The 19110-nt window shown below is 32.7% G+C and overlaps 1 protein-coding gene across 1 annotated transcript in view; it reads left to right on the top strand.

Moving 5' to 3' along the window:
• The window catches only part of RSRC1 (arginine and serine rich coiled-coil 1), a 398032-nt gene that overhangs the window by 80715 nt on the left and 298207 nt on the right, over window positions 1–19110 (top strand). The window contains exon 5 of the mRNA XM_077864534.1: window positions 16281–16454. Within this exon, the coding sequence (XP_077720660.1) occupies window positions 16281–16454 (174 nt within the window). The remainder of the gene's footprint in view (window positions 1–16280; window positions 16455–19110) is intronic.

The following is a 19110-nucleotide window of genomic DNA, read 5'->3' as shown; positions in this document are numbered from 1 at the left end:
CACGTAATGAACACGAACTAATTTTATAAATGCTTTTCTTAGGGTGTTAGGGAAACCCCAACTGGGATTCAAATTGGTTTGTCGGTATGCCTGAGATTGTAAACTTTGTTTTAAAATCCCTTCATGAGATATTTTTCTTGGTATTCTGGAGTCTAGTTTATTCAGGTTCAAACATGAGTATGTAAGGCAGCCTTAGGTTTCTTCAAACTCTGAGTTAATGTTTCATGCTAAGTGTTAATGGAAAATAACTTTGAGAGTTTGTGTGGAAACCTTTGTTATTTTAAGTGCCCCCCCCCCCAATTCTGTACTTTGCATTCAAAAGAAAGAATGGTTCAGGGACACCTGGGTGGCTCTGCGTTTTGCTCAGGGCATGACCCCAGGGTCCTGCGTTGGGCTCCCCGCAGGGAGCCTGCTTCTCCCTCTGCCTGTGTCTCATGAATAAATAAATAAAATCTTAAAAAAAAAAAAAAAAAGAAAAAGAATGGTTCAAATAATAATTAGAATTCTTTTTTTTTTCTGATTTAATATGTTTTGAAGAATATTCCTCCCTAAGGATAGGTATTTCAGGTTTTAGTTTTCATGAGTAGCATTTTGGTTTTTGTTTTTTGAAATGGAAGTTCAAGTCCAGTTGTATTCTCTTTTTGCTAATGACTTGGGACCTTTGTGAATATTAGTTATGGCATGGTATACTGAGCTGTATGGCAATGCTATACAGTGCATTTTTGACTAGTAGGCTACATAGTCCCACAGTATTCTGATTTGATAGTTCCAATGTCTAATTTTTTAGTATATTCTGCATCTTTTTTTACTTTTTATTTTAATTCCAATCTAGTTAACATAAGGTGTTAGTTTCAGGTATACAATACAGTGATTCAGCGCTTCCATACAATACCTGGTGCTCATCATGACAAGTGTACTTCTTAATCCCCCCACACACCTCCTCTGGTAACCAGCTGTTTGTTCTCAGTAGTTAAGAGTCTATCTCTTGGCCTCTGTTTCTCTCCTTTTTATTTTTCCTTTGGTTGTTTGGTTTCTTAAATTCCACATATGAGTGAAATCATATGATATTTTTCTTCTCTGAACTTATTTCACTTACTGTTACACCCTCCAGCTCTGTGTTGCAAATGACAAGATTTAATTCTTTTATATGGCTGAATAATATTCCATTGTATACACCCCCGCCCATTTTCTTTATCCATTTATCTATTGATGTACAGTTGCGCTGCTTCCATAATTGTAAATAATGCTATTGTAAATATATATTGCAAATAATGCTGCTATAAACAGAGGAGTGCATCTATTTCTTTGAATTAGTGTTTTTGTGGGTTTTTGGGGCTACCCAGTAGTGCAGTTACTAGATTGTAAGGTTGTTCTATTTTTATGTATTCTCTTTTTATAATTAGCTTGTCAATTGTCACTGCTTCCAATTCTAACACTTCCTCCACATTAATCTGTATTAATGCAAATAAATGTAAGTAATTTAATGGGAAAGTAGCTTACTTTCTGTATATCTATAAAGAAAGCTCTGGCTGATAATTTGAGGATTTAAAAAGTACTTTTAAGAGAATAAAATGGTTTTTATTAATTTTATTTTCAAGAGAGTAAAGTGGGTTTTAATATTCTTTATTAAGTCAAGTGATACAAAGTTACCCTATTTTTTTCACAAAGTTACTTTTTAAAATAAGTAACCTCCTCTTCCCTTAGTCAGTAGTGAATGAGAAACAAGTGATTTTTAAAAAAGTACTTTTCCATTTTCTGTGTTATTTGTTCTTCTGGTGAACTCTTATGGGTTATTCAGAATCGATTTGGTTAAGTTGTGTTTATGCTTGTCTTGTTTAGAAAGGAAAATGTCAGCTTAAAATAGGCATAATTATGTATTGAAACCATTTTTTTATCAAGGACCTTTGGAAAAAAAGAAATTATATAATAGTTAACAGTAAAATGATAATTTAAGTTTGAATGTAAGCCTAAGATTTTGTTTTTGATTTTACTGTTGATAAAATTCCACACCTGCTAGGCATTATTGAGGTGGGCTCTCACTTTTAGGTTTACTTTCTTTACTTGTTGATGCTATTTCCAACAGTATTTAATCAGTTATTTACACTGCATTTTGAACTTGAATTGGCGAATACCTTTCCAGATCATTCTGGAAACATGCAGGTTAAAGATCCAGGGGAAACCAGGAAAAAGTATGACTTTTGAATTTTGATTTAGCTATTTAAAACATTCTTACACATTTCCATCTTGCCTTTGTTTCTTCTTGTATTGGAATAAGACCTTGAAGATTTAAAAAATCTCCCCTGCTTCCTATTGTATGGTTTGTGGGGGGAGAAACCATACTAGGATTATTTTTAAAGTACTCGGACGAAATCAGGAGTAAACTAATACATGCATACTTCCACTTCAAGGATTCATCTTGTACCTGAGCATATAGTTTAGTACAATACAGTGCCCCATAGTGCTAGGTGTCAATCTGATCCCGGTTTTCACTTGTGTGGAGTATTGAGAAAAGTTTCATGCCATAGGTGTCTTGTTTTCTCTGGTTATTTTATTCCATTAATTGCCTTTGTTGTACAGTTTTTTCACAGTTTGGAAAAACAGCAAAAAAACAACAGAATTGGAGATCCCACTTGAAGGCAGCAGAATGTAATCTGATTTATAAACCATCAGTCTTGCATTTAAGTTATTTATTTATTTAAATTCAATTTGCCAACATGTAGTATAACATCCAGTTATACTCCTCATATCACCATTTAAGGTTTGTGTTTTATGTGTTTGCATTGAATGAAGTCTTTCAGCGAATCACTTCAGGCTTTCAAAAAATAATTAAAAATATTTTTAGTAAATAACTTTAAACTGTTCAGTATCTTAAGATTTTCCTCCAGCTTTGTAATCAAAGAATTTTCTATATAGTTGAAGAATGTTAAGCTTTTTGTTCCTTTTAGTCTTTATCTATTATGAAAAAGGAAGTAATCTTTAAATGGAAAATTTTAATTAAAAAATTATTTTGGGGCAAAGTGATCTCTGTTTTTTTGTTTTATTTTCAAATATGATGTAATTAGTATTAATGTTAACCATAAAAGACATGAAATCAGAGTTTGATTTTATAGTCAAATTTGTTATTAAAAAGATTGTTTTTGGTGGAAGAATTCCATGGCATGTAAATATTTTCATGTAAAGTTTTAAGTATTGCAAATTAGAAGGAGTTTTAAGTCCACATTTGATTTCCAAAACTAGGATGACAGAATAAAAATCCTTGTTAATAATTTAAATTTTTTCATTTTTTGTTTTTTCAAGAACAATTTTGAAATTTAGTGTCTTTGATGCTTACATGGGATGGCACATTATTACGGAGGTGAAGGAACCTTAAGATTCTTAAATTTACTTAGTTGGTAAACAATGCACTCTCCTCCTCTCTGGCTCTTCCCCATGCATACAGAAAGTGCAGGAATTTGCTTCATTTTCCTGTTTTATTTTGGAAAATTAACCATTTTCCTTTACAAATATTAATTACTCAGTTAAGGACTTCTTAAAACATTTGCCTACGAAAAAATAACATTTTTATGATATTAAAAAAATAATGATAGTTATAGCCTACCAATGAAATTATTGGCTGGGTAAACATTTTAATTTTTAGAATTATGTATTGTACTTATGTATTTAAAGTGATTTTAGTGCTAATAAGAACTAAGAGGTGTAATCTCATACTTACGGGCATTCATGAAAACCTATATGCAAAAGTCATATGGTTTAAAATATAATGCTGGTAGCTACCAGCTGCTAAAGAATTTCATTTACCGATTTTATTCTTTTACTCCTTTGTAATTTAAATGGCTTTATTTAAAAAGTTTAACTTAAGGATATTGTAAAGTATATAGTATTTTAAGATTAGATGGTATCCAGAACATACAGTCCAATGAGTTAGTCCAATGTAATTGGAGGAATTATTAAATGACACTGACCTCATTTCCTTTAGAACAATGAAAATTAATAGTTTCACGTTTTATTAGGCTGATATTCCAGATGTAGTGTACATTTAATTAAGTGTAGTTTCCTTTTAGTTATGGTATGTGTATCTGTTTTTTGTCGCGAATTCTTTCTAGTTTTACAGTTTTCCACATGTTTTCTTTCACCATTTATGATTTTTTTCAAAGCAGAGCTATAAGGACTTAAATCACTTTAGCATGCAGCAAAACAGTTCCCATTCAAACAATAAACGCCATTTTAAAAAGCCTTTAGATCTTCTGTCACTTCATAAATATAAATGTATAAAAACGTTATGCAGTTGTAGTGCCCACCTGCTAATTAAATGCAGATTTTCTCGAACTTGCTTAAAATCTGTCTGTTTGTTTCAACTCTCTCTCTGTTCAGAATACATATGGCCCTTGTGAAACTAATTATGCTTATGGAACAGCTGTTAAATTTAGTGCAACTAATTTTATCCAATATTTTACATTTTAATTGATTACCTGTGAAGAAATTAGCAAATTAACACTTATTGTACAGTAACTGAATGGTCTTTTATGGTTACTTTCAGATTTAACAAGTGAACTAGGCAGTGATAGAATAAAGACATTTCTAAGATTTTTAGATAGGAAAGTTATTGGTGGACCTTGATTATCTGGTGTGAAAATTTAGGAAGACTGATGAGTGATGCCAAGCATCTGTGTGTTCTGTATCTTAAACATGAGAAGCAGATTGGAAAGTAATAGCTTTTTCTTAGAATTTTGGTAACATATGGGCTTATCTGGATCTAAGAAGTCTTTGAAGATCTTTGAACTTGACTAAATGACTTAACCTTTGGCATAGTGGGTGGGTTATATGCTTTTTTAGGGGGAGAGGCACTGGCATTCCGTATTTCTCTTTGGCTTTTTTTTTTTCTCTTCCTGATTGTATCTTTTAATATCTTCTTTAAAAATCTGAGGACTAGTAATGATGATTGGGAATTTTTGAAGATTGACATGATGAGAATTCCAAGATACTTAGTGGAATGGATCTACCTGTAATAAGGTGGACTTAAATCTTTTGGTAATGTTTTGGAAATGAGTTTGTATAGATATTTATTTTCTTACAGAGTTTATTTGAAAATGATACTGCAATCAGATCTTACTGGCAGCATGTTGTATGTAGTTCAAAGGATGTGGAGAAACCTGGGTTCAAATTTCACCTCTATCACACATTGTCTCTGTGAACTGAAAAGTTGAGAGTTTTCTCAGAGTAAAAACCAAACCAAACCAGCCAACCAAAAAAAAAAACCCACCCCCAAAAACCCCAAAACAGAAAACCTGTCTGCCTCCACCCAAAGCAAGAAAAAAATCCCCCAAAACCAAAAGAAGAGGATAATAACAAGTGTATGTTTAAATACTATGGAGAATTAAAAGGTAGACTAGACGAATACAGCTAGCATGCTTCTTAACATGTAGAAGATGCTTAGTAATAAAGGGGAAAATGTTATGCCCTATAACATCGCTGAATAAGAGATATAATAAGCAAGCATATTATTACACATATTTTAGAGCATAAACTATCATGGTAAATGAAAGATTGGTTTTGATTTTTATTTACCAGCTTTGAATTCTGATGTCTGTTGTAAAACTTGATGTCAGCTATAGGTCCAGATAAATGTGTCAGGAATTTTGACAAAAAACATTATTTCAGTTGGGACACTGTAGATAGGGAATCACTGTGTGTCTGGAGTATTCAAACTACCCCTGTTTCCAGTACTTGATCTACCACAGCGAGAGGCTGATCCTCTGCCCCTGGTGAGGACCGTTGATCTTGGTTCTGCAGTTTAGGATCGTTGGCAATTGTACTGATCTAGGTAGATTTCTCTGAGGCAGATGTAGGGTCCATTACTGACCAAAGCTGAAGAATATTAACCCACTGAATTTATCTTAGTCAAAATTCAGAATGTGCATGTTTTCTCCAAAGGAATAGCATTATTGTTGGCTGTTTTTGAAATAGTCTTTCGGTATAAGGTTTGAGGTACTTTCTATTTGTAGGCTTATGTGAATTGGATCGAGAAACTATTGTGATTTGCATGGTGAATTTTAAATAACCAACTTATTATAAATGAAGTTTCAAATAATTTTTTTAGCATGTAGAAGGAAAATTTTAAGCATCCACTAAAACAGAGACGAGAGTAATACACCTCATGTACCCGTGATCTAACTTCTTTAGATGGTATTTTGCCAATATCGGGTCTTGGTTTTAAGCTTCATAAGCGTGGTCCAGAGTACCTCTTGACTGTCTGGCTTATCTGTCTCCACTGTGGCTGGTGGAACACCATTTCTCCCCCTGTAGGATATTCAGGATTTCTGTTGCTTTCCCTGGTCCCATGGAATTTCACCTCACATATCTATAGATGAGAACTTGTTGGAAGATGTAGGGGAGCCCACTGCCGATTTCTGGATCCCTCTCTCTCTGTCCAACTTCCTTCTAAGGCCTTGCAAATTCTAGCCACCTTGGCCGTCTTGAAGGTTTGTCCCTGTCTCCTTAAGTCAGCAAGTCTTCAAAGCTCTGTTTGGGTTCCCTCTGCTTGCTCTGTGGCTTGGAAACTTACTCAAGGCAGTAACCTGGGGGTAATTCTAGGGTTCCCTTATTTGTTTCCCTTTTCTTGGGGAATCACGGTTTTGTGCTGCCTTATTCAGTGTCTGAAATAGTTTCATACATTTTGCCTGTTTTTCTAATTGTGGTGAGATGACTGTTCCCATAGCCTTTAACATCCCTGTGTGTGAAAGGTCATTTAACTATAATATTATTTTATTTGTGATTTCTCTATTTTTTTTGGTCATTTCCTCTGACAGTTTATCCACTTTATTAGTCTTTTTGAAAAATCAATGATCTTTCTGGTTCATTACTTTTTGCTTTTATTTCTATTTATCTTCTTTGAGTATAAATTTCTTTTTTTTTTTTTTTTACATTTTTTTTAAATTGGAGTGTGATTTTCTGTTTTTTTTTTTCTAACTCTTTAAAATGGCTGCTTAGATCATTTATTTTACTTTTATTATTTTCTGATGTTTTTAATGCTGTAAATGTTCATCTTTGCTGTGCTTTAGCTATAGCCTACATATTTTTGATATGCCATATTTTAGTTTTCATTCAGTTTAAATATTTAAAAAATAATCGTTGTGATTTCATCTTTCCCATGAGCCATACTGAAAAAACTATTTCCAAACATTTGGAGGCTTTTTGAGTTGTCTTTTTTCTTGCTTGCTTATTAATTACACTGTAGTCACAGAACATAACCTTGAACTCTTTTCATTATTTGTTTTTTAAGATTTTATTTTTAAGTACTGTCTACACCCAACGTGGGAGTTCAGACTCACGATTCTGAGATCAAGAGTCACGTGCTCTACCGACTGAGCTGGATAGGCACCCCGAACACCTTTCATTTTTGAAATGTATGAGATTAGCTTTATGGCACATCATAAGGTTTATTTTAGGAAATATAAAAGACACACATGTTAAGAACGAATAGTAACAGTTTGGAGATACAATTAAATAAGTGAATTTAACTGCCATTTGTTCAAATCTTCTGTATCTTACCTTTTCTCCTTTTAACACCTGCTTTTTTTTTTTATCAGTTAGTGAGAGAACTGACAGACAAATCCTGATGGTAGATTTGCAAATTCAGAATTGTTTTGTATTCTTCTTGGAGTGACCTTGTCATCATGAAATGTCTCTATTTCTACAAATATTTCTTACCTTGATGTCTATAGATATTGATACAATCTTATAATTTAAAACTTTTTTTAGGGGATCCCTGGGTGGCGCAGCGGTTTGGTGCCTGCCTTTGGCCCAGGGCGCGATCCTGGGGACCCGGGATCGAATCTCACGTCGGGCTCCTGGTGCATGGAGCCTGCTCCTCCCTCTGCCTATGTCTCTGCCTCTCTCTCTCTGTGTGTGACTATCATAAATAAATTTTAAAAAATTAAAAAATAAATAAATAAAACTTTTTTTAGTGCTTACATGATATTTTTTCCCATACTTTCACTTTCACACTTTGTTTTATATTTAATGTGGTTATTTTGAAAAGCTGTCTATAGTTTGCTTTTTTCAGTCTGACAATCTTTTTATTTCCATTGGGCTATTTAGTCTATGTTTATTGATTACTGTTATATTTGGATTTAAATCTCTCTTCTTTGTTTTCTGTTTGTTCCAATCCATTTTCTTTTTTCCCCTTCTTTCTTACCTTCTTTGGTTTAATGTTACCGTATTTTCTTACTAGTTTGTTACCTTACATTCTTTTAATTTACTTTGCTTAACCTGGAAATTGTAGCATGTCCTTGACTTATTAGAATCTAACATAAATTAGTACTTTCATCACTTTTTTCCTGTAGCTTTGGAACTTGAAGGATAGCTTAACTAGATGTAACATTTTGTGAAATGTGAACACCTTTTCCCCCTTGAGCTCCTCAAGGAAAATTAACGCCATTGTTTTGCTATTTATCTTGCATTTAAGAAGACTGATGGCGACGTGACTTTCCTTTGTTATTAGCGATTTGATCAGAGTATTCTATTTTCTTTAATGTATATGCAGTAACTTCATCGGGATATATTTCAAGAGTTGACTATGGTTCATCCATTTCCCCAGATACACAGTGGACCATTCCTACATATAGATTCTTTTAGTTGCAAAAGTGTTCTTGGATTATGATTGTAATGTTAATTCTGTTACCTTTTTTTTTCTTTTTCTGTAACCTCAGTTAAGTTGGATGTTCATTCTCTATCTCTTCTTTCCATTACTTTTTCTCTTTGTTTTTGCTACTTTTATTTTTTAGGAATTTTCTTTTTCTTGAATCGTTATCACTAACAGTGTGTCTCTTATTCTATGCTATATTTAATTAATGCTGGAGTATGATGTTATAGTCTCCTCTGCTTCATGGGTATTTTTGTGGGGCATATTTGATTCTTTTTATTTATTTAAATACAGTTGGCTCTTGGGGCACCAGTTCCCCACATAGTCAAAAATCTACATATAATTTTTGACTCCCAAGAAACTTAACTAATATCCTGCTGTTGATCAGAAGCCTTATTGATACCAATCGACTAGCACATTTTATTTTTTATATACTGATTTCATATAATAAAGTAAGCTAAAGAAAATATTATTAAGAAAATCAGAAGGAAAATACATTTGCTATACTGTATCTGTTGAAAAAAAAATCTGTGTGTAAGTGGACCCATGTAGTTCAAACCCATGTTGTTCAAGGCACAACTGTAGTTGCTTTGTATGGATGTTAGATTCCTTTTGTTGTTGTTCATGATGTGCAGAATTTTTCTGGGTTAGCAGTAATAGGCAAAATTGTGAATGAACTAAAGGTTTTAGGTGACTTAACAAGGCTTCTTGAGTGGCGCTGTACATTGTCAATACAGTGAGATGGAGTTTCTCTAATAAACGAGGAACTCACTGGGAAAAGTTAAGTTTGTTTTCAGATCCTTCCATGTCATCTTGTTTTATGGAGCCCTTAGCCACCAGTGGACACTTCCTTTTTCATAGTATATTTATTTCCTGGAGTGTACATTCTTTTAAAAAAAAATTCCCCTTGTGGTTATGGTTTTATTTGGATTTCAGTTGGGTGTGAAAGTAGATGTCCATGTTCAAAATGTCATCCTGACATGGAATTCATGTTAATTTATTCAACGTATAATTTTAAAATTTAATTTTAAGGATAGTTTTTACCTTATGGTAAATATAGTCTTTATTTATAGAACTCTACTTAAGAGACTATTTGAAGTATTGTAGTTATTTTTTGAAAGGTAAAATATTAGGATATTTGTTTTGATTACATGTGTTTAGAACTTATTAGCCAATTAAGAAACTTGACATATTGGTTTTTGAGGGCAGTAATTCATTTTATGTAGGGATGTTATGATGATTGTTCCTATTCTGTAGATATTGAAAGCATTTATCTGGTATAATAGGACATCTTGCTGTCCATTTATCGCTTATATATTGTGTGTTCTAGAGGGCCACATTTTTTATCAAATGTTTTTTTACTTATAATATATCTCCATTTTGGTTATGGTACTCTAGAGACTTCTAGAGTGATTTATCAGAAGGGTATTTATTTAAGGAATGAGGGACAAATAAAATTTTAATGTAGTTTCTTTAACTTTTTTGTCTTGTCAGGATAGGAAATCTCTTTCCTGTGATCTGTTACTTTCTTTTTGATGGAGATCCTTCAAATATAAAAGTTACTTAATAAAGTAAATGGGGTTGTTCTTGTGTCTAAGATCTGCATTTTACTCAAAATTGTATAAAGTAATTCTCATGACAACTAAGAAGTCAGCAGCTTAATTCATTTTAAATCTTTGATTTTGCAGTCCTTTTATACAGCCTTTAGTAATGTTATTTTGCCCATGTTTCAGACTTACTATGTTTTCCCCATGTATTCTCTCCAGTGTCATTTTTTGCTCCCTGTAGCCTATAAACAAAATTAAGAGGCATACAATATGAGAATTAAAATAATGAACATCAAGATATCAGAGAACGGTCCAATACCTTATATTGCATACTGTGATATTTTAAAACTTTTTACTTTCTTTAAATTTGACCTCATGGATGGCTGAACTTACAGATCTGCTGTTGCTGTCCTCGTTCTTTGAGCCATATCAGCAATATTTCTAGGAGAATATTTCAAAATGGCATGAGTTGCAGGTATTGACATATGGTTGAGTAATGAGCAAGATGCTTTGGGGAATGGCAGTTTTCTATTATGGAATCTTTGTGTTAGCGAAGACCATGAGGTGAGCTTGGAGATAATTGTGTGTATTTTATGAATTGGCTATATTGCGAGGAGTAGAGATTGGTAAATAGATGCTATGGGAGAGTAGGCAGAGATCATTTGATAGAAGGTCTCTAATTGAGGTATCTAGCCATGCTGATGGAGAGAGAGTGACCCTACTTTCTGGTTTCTCTGGGACCAGAGAAACAGTGCCAGTGTAGGCCTGTTGTCTTTATGTTGTAGGCCTTTTTCGACTCCCCAAAATCTCCCCTTTTGTTTTTCAAAACCTTGTATGATAGGTGATGTAATTTTCTTTTTAATAGTAAATCTGTGAAAATCATGGGTCTACTGTGGGTTTCCTGTGGAGAAGACATGAATTGTTGGCCAATATTATTATTACTTACCTTCCTTTATACAAGAAATATATTGAGACTTGAGTAATCCTTATGCCAGCCTTAAGATTTTAAAGGTCTGTCAAAATCAAAATGTTGCTCTTTCCGGGATTAGCTATAGTTTAAGGGAAACATACTTAACATACTTCTGATTCAGATTTTACTCATTCATTCAGAGTAGCACATGCCTCAGTTACTTCTTTCTCAGTGCCTGCCTGCTCCCAAATTACTTGCCTGCTATCTTACAATTCAGTTAGGTAACCCTGAAACGTAGTTATTATCCCCCTTTTGTAGATAAGGAAACAGATCCCCAGAGAGGAAATAACTTGTTAGAGGACACCACAATATAAAGAATCCTTTATTTTTTTAAACTTAATACTTGTATAACTTTGGGTATATAGATAACAGATACATCTGTTTTTTAAGATACAGTGAAAAAACATGCTTTCACCCAAATCCACCTGGTTTGTAATCCACAAACGGCTGCACATTTTTGTCAAACAGTGTTTTGTTTTGTTTTTTTGACCAAAAAACAAACCACTAAGAAATGAGCTTACTTTAAAGATTCATTAAAAAAGAGAAACTTAGTTTTGTTGTTAGGGTTTAAACTAATGTTAACTCATCTTTTGTAGTCCACATTTTCACCAGTTAAATGAAAACTAATTGCAAGAATCATATTTTGGTCTTGAACAATGTGGAACCAAATTAAAATAATATACTCTATGTGTATATACATAAAATATATATGAATAGTGGCTGAGGCTGTCACAAAAAAGGCCCCCCAGCATTTTTATTATTACTTTCTTTTAACAAAACTTAAAATTTTTTTAAAGAAAACTTTACATTTTTATGGTTATTCAGAGATTTTAGAATAATCTGTTAAAATTTCTATATATTCACATATAACAGAAGATTTAATCAGAAATAAATAAGCTAACATTTGTGGGAGAAATTAATTGTCAGGATAAATTAAAACTTTACACGGAGAGGGGTCCTGTGTCAAAACTAAGGGAGAATAATCAAAGAGAAAATGATACAAATTTAATTTTTATAAATGAGGATAATAAACCCATGTTGACATTGCTAGTAAGAAATATTGTAACTTCTCAAAATCACATACTAAAAAAAGTTTGTGACATTGTGTAATATTGTTCTCCATTCACTGAGTAAACTAATTAGGGTTAAAAGAAGACAGGTATTATTATCATTGAAACCTTTGTAATTCTCTTCAAGACCATCATATGTCCTAAATACCCAGGTCTAATTTATGCGATCTTCCTATCATCGCTTGGGGGAGTAATTTGGGTTTTTTTGCTTTTTTCTATTTTGCTTGGTTAGTCTAGCTAGGGATTTACCAAATATGTTGATATTCTTAGAGAAGCACATTTTGGCTTTTTTTTTTTTTTTTCTATTCTATTGATTTTTGCTCTTTAATGTTTCCTCCTTTCTACCTACTTTGGGTTTACTTTGCTCTTCTTTTACTAGCTTCTTAAGATGAAACTTTAGGTATTTGATTTTAGTTCTTCTTTTTTAATATAAATATTTAAAGCTATAAGTTTCCCTCTAAACATTGCTTTTAGCTCGTCTTACAAATTTTCCTATGTTGTATTTTTATTGTCTTTCAGTTCAAAATATTTTTTCTTGTGATTTCTTACTTGATCAGTGCATTATTTAGAAGACTCTTTTATTTCTCTGTGTTTTTTTCTAGATTTTTTTTTATTAAACTCTAGTTTAATTCCATTGTGGTCAGATAAACATTTTATATGATTTCTACTTGTGAATTGATCCTTTGATCATGATGAAGTATCTATCTTTCTTTCTTTTTTGTGATACTTTGCTTCTGAAGTCTAATTTATCTGATATTAATATATTTATTCCACTCTTCCTATGCTTACTGTTTGCATGATAAATCTATTTTTAACCATTTACTTTCAATCCTTGTCTGTATATTTAAAATAAATATAGATAGCATGTAGTTGTGTGTTGCCTTTTGATTCATTTGGACAGTTTTTTAGTTTTTCTTTCTTTCTTTTTTTTTTGTTTAAAGAGAGCAGGGGGATAGGGGCAGAGGAAGAGGGAGAGAGGGAGAATCTTAAGCAGGCTGCACACCAGTGTGGAGTCGAACTCAGGGCTCAGTCTCATTAACCAGAGATTATGACCTGAGCCAAAATCAAGAGTCACTCAGGTATCCCAGGACAAGCTCTTTTTAATTAAAGTATTTATTCTATTAATATTTAAGATATTTATTGATATATTTGGATTTGTCTACCATCTGATATATATCTATTTTATGTACTTTATATGCACATTTTAATGTGTTTTATTTTATGTATTTTTATACATATATTTATTTTATTTTGTTCCTTTGATTTTTGTTTCTTTGAACTTCTTTTCCAGCCTCCTTTTGCATTAATGAATATTTTTTAAGAATTCTTGTTTAGCTTATCTTTTGACCTTTTACATATAAATATTTGCATTTTTTTCCGTTTTATTTTTCTTATATTGGTTGCTCTAAGGACTACATATATGCCCTTACCATTTCAGTGTACTTAGAGTTACTCTTTCACCATTCATGTGAAATGTAGAAATGTTATAACTGTGTAGGTCTCCATTTACATACTGTGTAGTTTATTTTATAGGCTATATATATTAAATCTACTTGCATTATAAACTCTACAGTGAAACATTGTAGTTTTTACCTTAAGCACGTGTGTGTGTGTGTGTGTGTGTGTGTGTGTGTATATTTTAAGTAGGCTTCATGCTTGACATGGAGCCCAAAGTAGGGCTTGAACTCATGAAGACCTGAACTGAAATTGAGAGTCAAACACTTAACCAACTGAGCCACCCAGGCAACCCTAGCACATTTATGTATTTTAAATAAGTTAAAGGCAGTAATTTTTTGTAGTTCCCCATATATTTACCATTTCCATTGGTCTTCATTCTTCCTAAAGATCCCAAGTTTTCATCTATCATCATTCTCCTCAGCCTGAAGAACTTACTTTAGAACTTAGTGTAAACAGATCTACTGTTGATGACTATGGTTTATTTTTCCCTTTATCTTAAGAATATCTTTATTTTACTTTCATTATTTGAGGAATATTTTTGCTAAATATAAATTCTGAGCTGATTGTTTTTTTCTTTCACCATGTTAAGAACTTTGTTCTATGTCTTCTGATTTCCACTGTATCTAATGAAAAGCCAGCAGAGGGGTGCTGGGGTGGCTCAGCGGTTGAACATTTGCCTTCAGCTCAGGGTGTCATCTTGGGGTCCTGGGATCAAATCCCACATCGGGCTCCTTGCATGGAGCCTGCTTCTCCCTCTGCCTGTGACTCTACCTCTTTCTCTGTGTCTTTCATGAATAAAAAAATTAAAAAAAAAAAAAGCCAGCAGAAATGGCTATCATTGCTCTCTTTGATTGTAATGTGTCAGGTTTTTTTCTGAATACTTTCAAGATTTCTCTTTACTTGTAGTTTTTATCAGTTTCATCAGTAGCCATGATCTCTCTATTTATCTTTGGGGTTCACTAAACTTCTCAGATCTGAAAATTTCTTTCACTAAGTTTGGGGAAATTTTGGCCACCACAAAAAATTGTGTTCTTATTATATTTTCTACTTTTGGGTTTTAATAAACATGTTAGACATTAGGATATTGTCACAGAAATCCTGGAGGATCTGTTTTTATTATTGACAGTCTTTTTTTCCTCTTAGGTCTTTGATCAATAAATCTTGATTTATTTTCAAGTATACAGATTCCTCTGTTGTTAGTAATCTCATTAATGATTAGTAGATTTTAATCTCATTCAGCATAATTTAAATTTCAGATTTATTTTTAGTTATAGAATTTCTGTTTTTTTCATTTTCTAGTTTTTCTGTTGAGATTTCTTTGTATTGCAGGCATAGTCATACTTTTTTAAAACCCTTGTGCTAGTCTAAGATTTGGCTTATCTCAGGATTAATCTCCAATGATTATCTTTTCTCTTGAAATTGGATCACATTTTTCATGCTTTGTTGTATTATCTAGTAGTAACTTTGGATTTTATCTGGACATGATGAATGTCATATTTTTGAATACACTGGGTACTGTTATATTCCTCTGAAGAATATTGATTTACTTTTTTTGTTTACTTGTTTGTTTTAGCAGGAAATTAAGTTAGTTGAATTAAAATTGTAAAAACCCATCTCTTCAAGGACATTTGATGTTTTCAGTTCTTTTAGCCTTAGCTATCTGCGGAGTTTCCCCCTCTTATGTATAATGTAGGAGTCAGTCCAAGATTTGAGTACTATTTATATCTAGAATTTTTGGCTTCCTCTTCTGACTCTTTTTCAGGATTCCCCTTTCATTTTCCTTTTGCAGTGGTTGCACTGAGTCTTCTGCTTTTTTTCAGGCCAGAAATCCTGAAGCTTTCTGTTGGAGTTTTAACTGCCCTGAACTGCCCACAAACTTAGCCTCCCCCTTAGAAAAGAAGCTGATATAAAATGGGAAACTTTCTTGTTGCTCTGCTCTTTTCCCAAGTTTGGCCTCCTACAGAATCTGCCTTCCTTTGGTCACTATTGAATAGTGCCTTTAGATAGTTGTTTTTTATAGCTATCTATCAACCAATCTGGTAGAGGCTTTCTTTCAGCACCATAAGCGGGATCTGAAATCTTTACTTAAAAAAAAACCAAAAAACCAAAAACATAGTATATCCTACCTCATACTCTGATTTAATACAAAAAAATAGCTGGATTAGGGTAGAGGAGAGAAATAGTTTTATTTTAACAGTTAGATATAAGAAAAGAAGTTGAATAGACATGGAAGCCAAGATTGTAGAGATAGGAAAGACCCTATTTTGGAAATTAGCTTAGATATGTTTAGATTTGTTATATTATTTGAGGAGGCTTGAACATTCAAGGCAATTTGAACCTTTAAGACTTACACTTGTAGGCACTTTTTGACCAAATCTAATTTCCTCTAAAGATGACATTTATTTCCCTCATATCATTTTAATTGACTATACTTATTCATAAAGAATCCTATATACTTACTTACTTCCCACATTTAGTTACTGAATTCATAATTAAAAACTAAATCCTTTTCTTTTAGATTATTTTTAAGAATATTTGCATTTCATAATACAAAATATACCCTAAATTGATGTAATAAAATCTGCTTATTATAGGTCCAGGTCAAGACCTCGTCCACGTTCCCATAGTCGAAGCAGTGAAAGGTCCAGTCACCGAAGAACCCGTAGTCGGTCTCGGGATAGAGAACGACGTAAAGGCAGAGACAAGGAGAAAAGAGAAAAGGAGAAGGATAAATGCAAGGATAAGGAATTACACAACATCAAGCGTGGGTAAGTTGAAGTAAATCTTCAGTAGTGATGCCTCAGTGATTCCATGGCAATATTCAAACTAAATTTTCATTTTCTGAGGTTTTCTTAGATGGACAAAAGAGGAGAATACGTTAAATAAAGAAGAAAGGATAAATCAAAATGGTTATCTCAATTTTTTTTTTTTTTTTTTTTTCTGGTTATCTCAAATTTGTACTGGGCTTCCTTTATATTCCTGTTTTCATTTACTACTTATATAACAAACTTGCCAAACACAAAATAAATGGTACTATCAAAACTTAGTATGTCAGTAAAGGAAAATTTGCATAATTCTTTAGGAAAGTTCTACATTAATTTCCTTATCATGAATACGATTTTAAAATTTAAAGACTAGCTCATTGTTAAAAATGTTTATTAATTTACTGTAAAGCCGTTAGGGGAAAAAGATAAAGGTGAAACGAAGGAAGATTTACTTTACTTTACTTTACCATGTGATTTACTATTGATTAGGCCTCTTTCAATATAGAATGGGAGTTAGCACTGTCGAGGTAGGTGTGTGTGTGTGCGTGCATGCGTGTGTTTGAGTGTATGTGTGTGTGAGACCAAGAATTTATTTTTCTGGAATTGGTATTATTGAAACAATTATTCTAACTTTGTCCAGTTGGAGGTTGAAATCCATTCATAACTGTTTGTTAAATTAGAAAATGTTAAAATGAAACCAATCTTGGTTTGTAGTTTAAATTGTAGCTTCTTGTTTATTTTATTCAAAACCAACATTGGGCTCTTTTATTATAGTAGAACATCTTAGAATTTATTCCCTTTTGTGAGTCTTTCAGCACCCTATGTATACTCACTGTAATACTTCAGTACAAAGTCTTTATTTGTAATTTATCAGTTTATACTATAAAATCAAAGAGCTTGTCGGGATCTTGATTGTAGTTCCTTAAGATCTTGAGTCTATAAATAATTAAATTTATTAAAGGATATGGAACTTGTCTCTCCTTTTCTTTTTCTCAGTTGTTTATTTTTTATTTCCAGATTTACAATGATATTACATAAACCTGCTAGACTCTTTGAAGTGATAAACTTGTGGTGGATTTTGGAAGAGGATAATATTATTACATGATTTCCTTAATGCACATAGAGCAGTTGTGGTCTTGTAAAATTCTGAGTTCTTCTAGTTTTAAGGGTTGTTGAACGTTAGAGGAGATGGGGTTAGTATCTGACCATAAGGATAGGGAGATGGATTTGGCTAAAAGTGGCAGAGTGGAATTAAGATCAGGGAGGATATGAGAGAAATCTATTGAGAAAGGGAGAAAGTCAGGAGGACGATAGACTTGAAAAGAGGATGGAGAGTAGGTTTTTGAGACTAAGAAAGTATGGATTAAGAGGATGAATAAATTATGTCTGTTAAGGAATTTTCTTGCCCCTTATTCCTTTTTTGTTTTCTTCTTCTTTCGGTTTACACTTTAGATGTTACGTGGTTATAAAAAAAGTGACAATGCTTTTTAGTAATTAAATTTTTGCTTTCCACTTCACCAGAATAATTACACAGTTGTATAAAATTGATATTACATAAAGCATTAACTTGGGGATTTTAAAGGTAAGAAAAATAATTTAAAAAAGGGAGATTGGCTGGTTTCAGGAAAGATTCTTGTATGGTGACATTAATCTTGAAAGTTTGGGTCAGCTTTACAGGTTAGACTCAGTGGTGATTATGTTCAAGGAACTGAATCCTGGACGACAGGTTTACAAGATAATAATGTTGTATTCATCATCATTTTTTAAATCTCAATAAAGGGGATGAACAAGGTCAAAACTAGAGGTGTCAGTTGAAGGGCTCTGGGAACTGAGGTCAGAAAACTGTGAGTAGCTTCACTAATTAATTTCCATGGTTTTAGTGGACCATAGTGTAGAGTGGTGTTATATCAGGGTATTCTCTCTCCTGGTTAGTGCTGAGGACATCCATATTCTTATCTTTTGTTATGATATAAAATCAGGATTTTTAAGGTCCATGTACACATTTAATGGTAGTACTTATACATGTATAGATGTACCCTGCTTCTGAAATAATTTATCTTCTTTTTTTAATGCTTACATGTTTATTTGATAGACCTGATTTCTTAAGCCATTTGGGGCAGAGAATGTATGTCTTCTACTCTTTTATATCACTTGGAGTACCTGATATACATGTCAGTTAATAAATAATCGATTGGTTATCGATCAGATATACTCATTCATTCGTTTGCTTGTTCAGTCAATAATGTTTAAATACCTTCTACTTGTCAAATACAGTATTGGTAATAGGGTCATAGTAGTAGGCCAGTCCTACTTGGAGAGTTCATGCAGATGGCAAAATAAGGATAGAAGGGAAGATATGTAAGTAATTACAGTGAAATCAGATGAAATGTTTCACAGGGAAGTTAGGGAAATAAAGTGAGTTAGGACGCTTTTGGCTATAAGTAACAAAACCCAAACAATAGTAGCTTAAACCAGGGACAGCAAACTTCTTTGTAAAGGGCTAGATAGCAAATAATTTAGGCTTTTTAGGCCATATGTCTCTGTTGTAACTACTGAACTCTATCCTTTTAACACAAAGGCAGCCAAAGATAATGTTAAATGAATGATATGGCTGTATCACAATAAAACTTTATTTACAAAGATGGAAAGTTGGCTAGGT

Source organism: Canis aureus, chromosome 22 (genome assembly GCF_053574225.1).
Source record: "Canis aureus isolate CA01 chromosome 22, VMU_Caureus_v.1.0, whole genome shotgun sequence".
NCBI classification, from domain to species: domain Eukaryota; kingdom Metazoa; phylum Chordata; class Mammalia; order Carnivora; family Canidae; genus Canis; species Canis aureus.
This window is presented reverse-complemented; position numbering and strand designations above follow the sequence as displayed.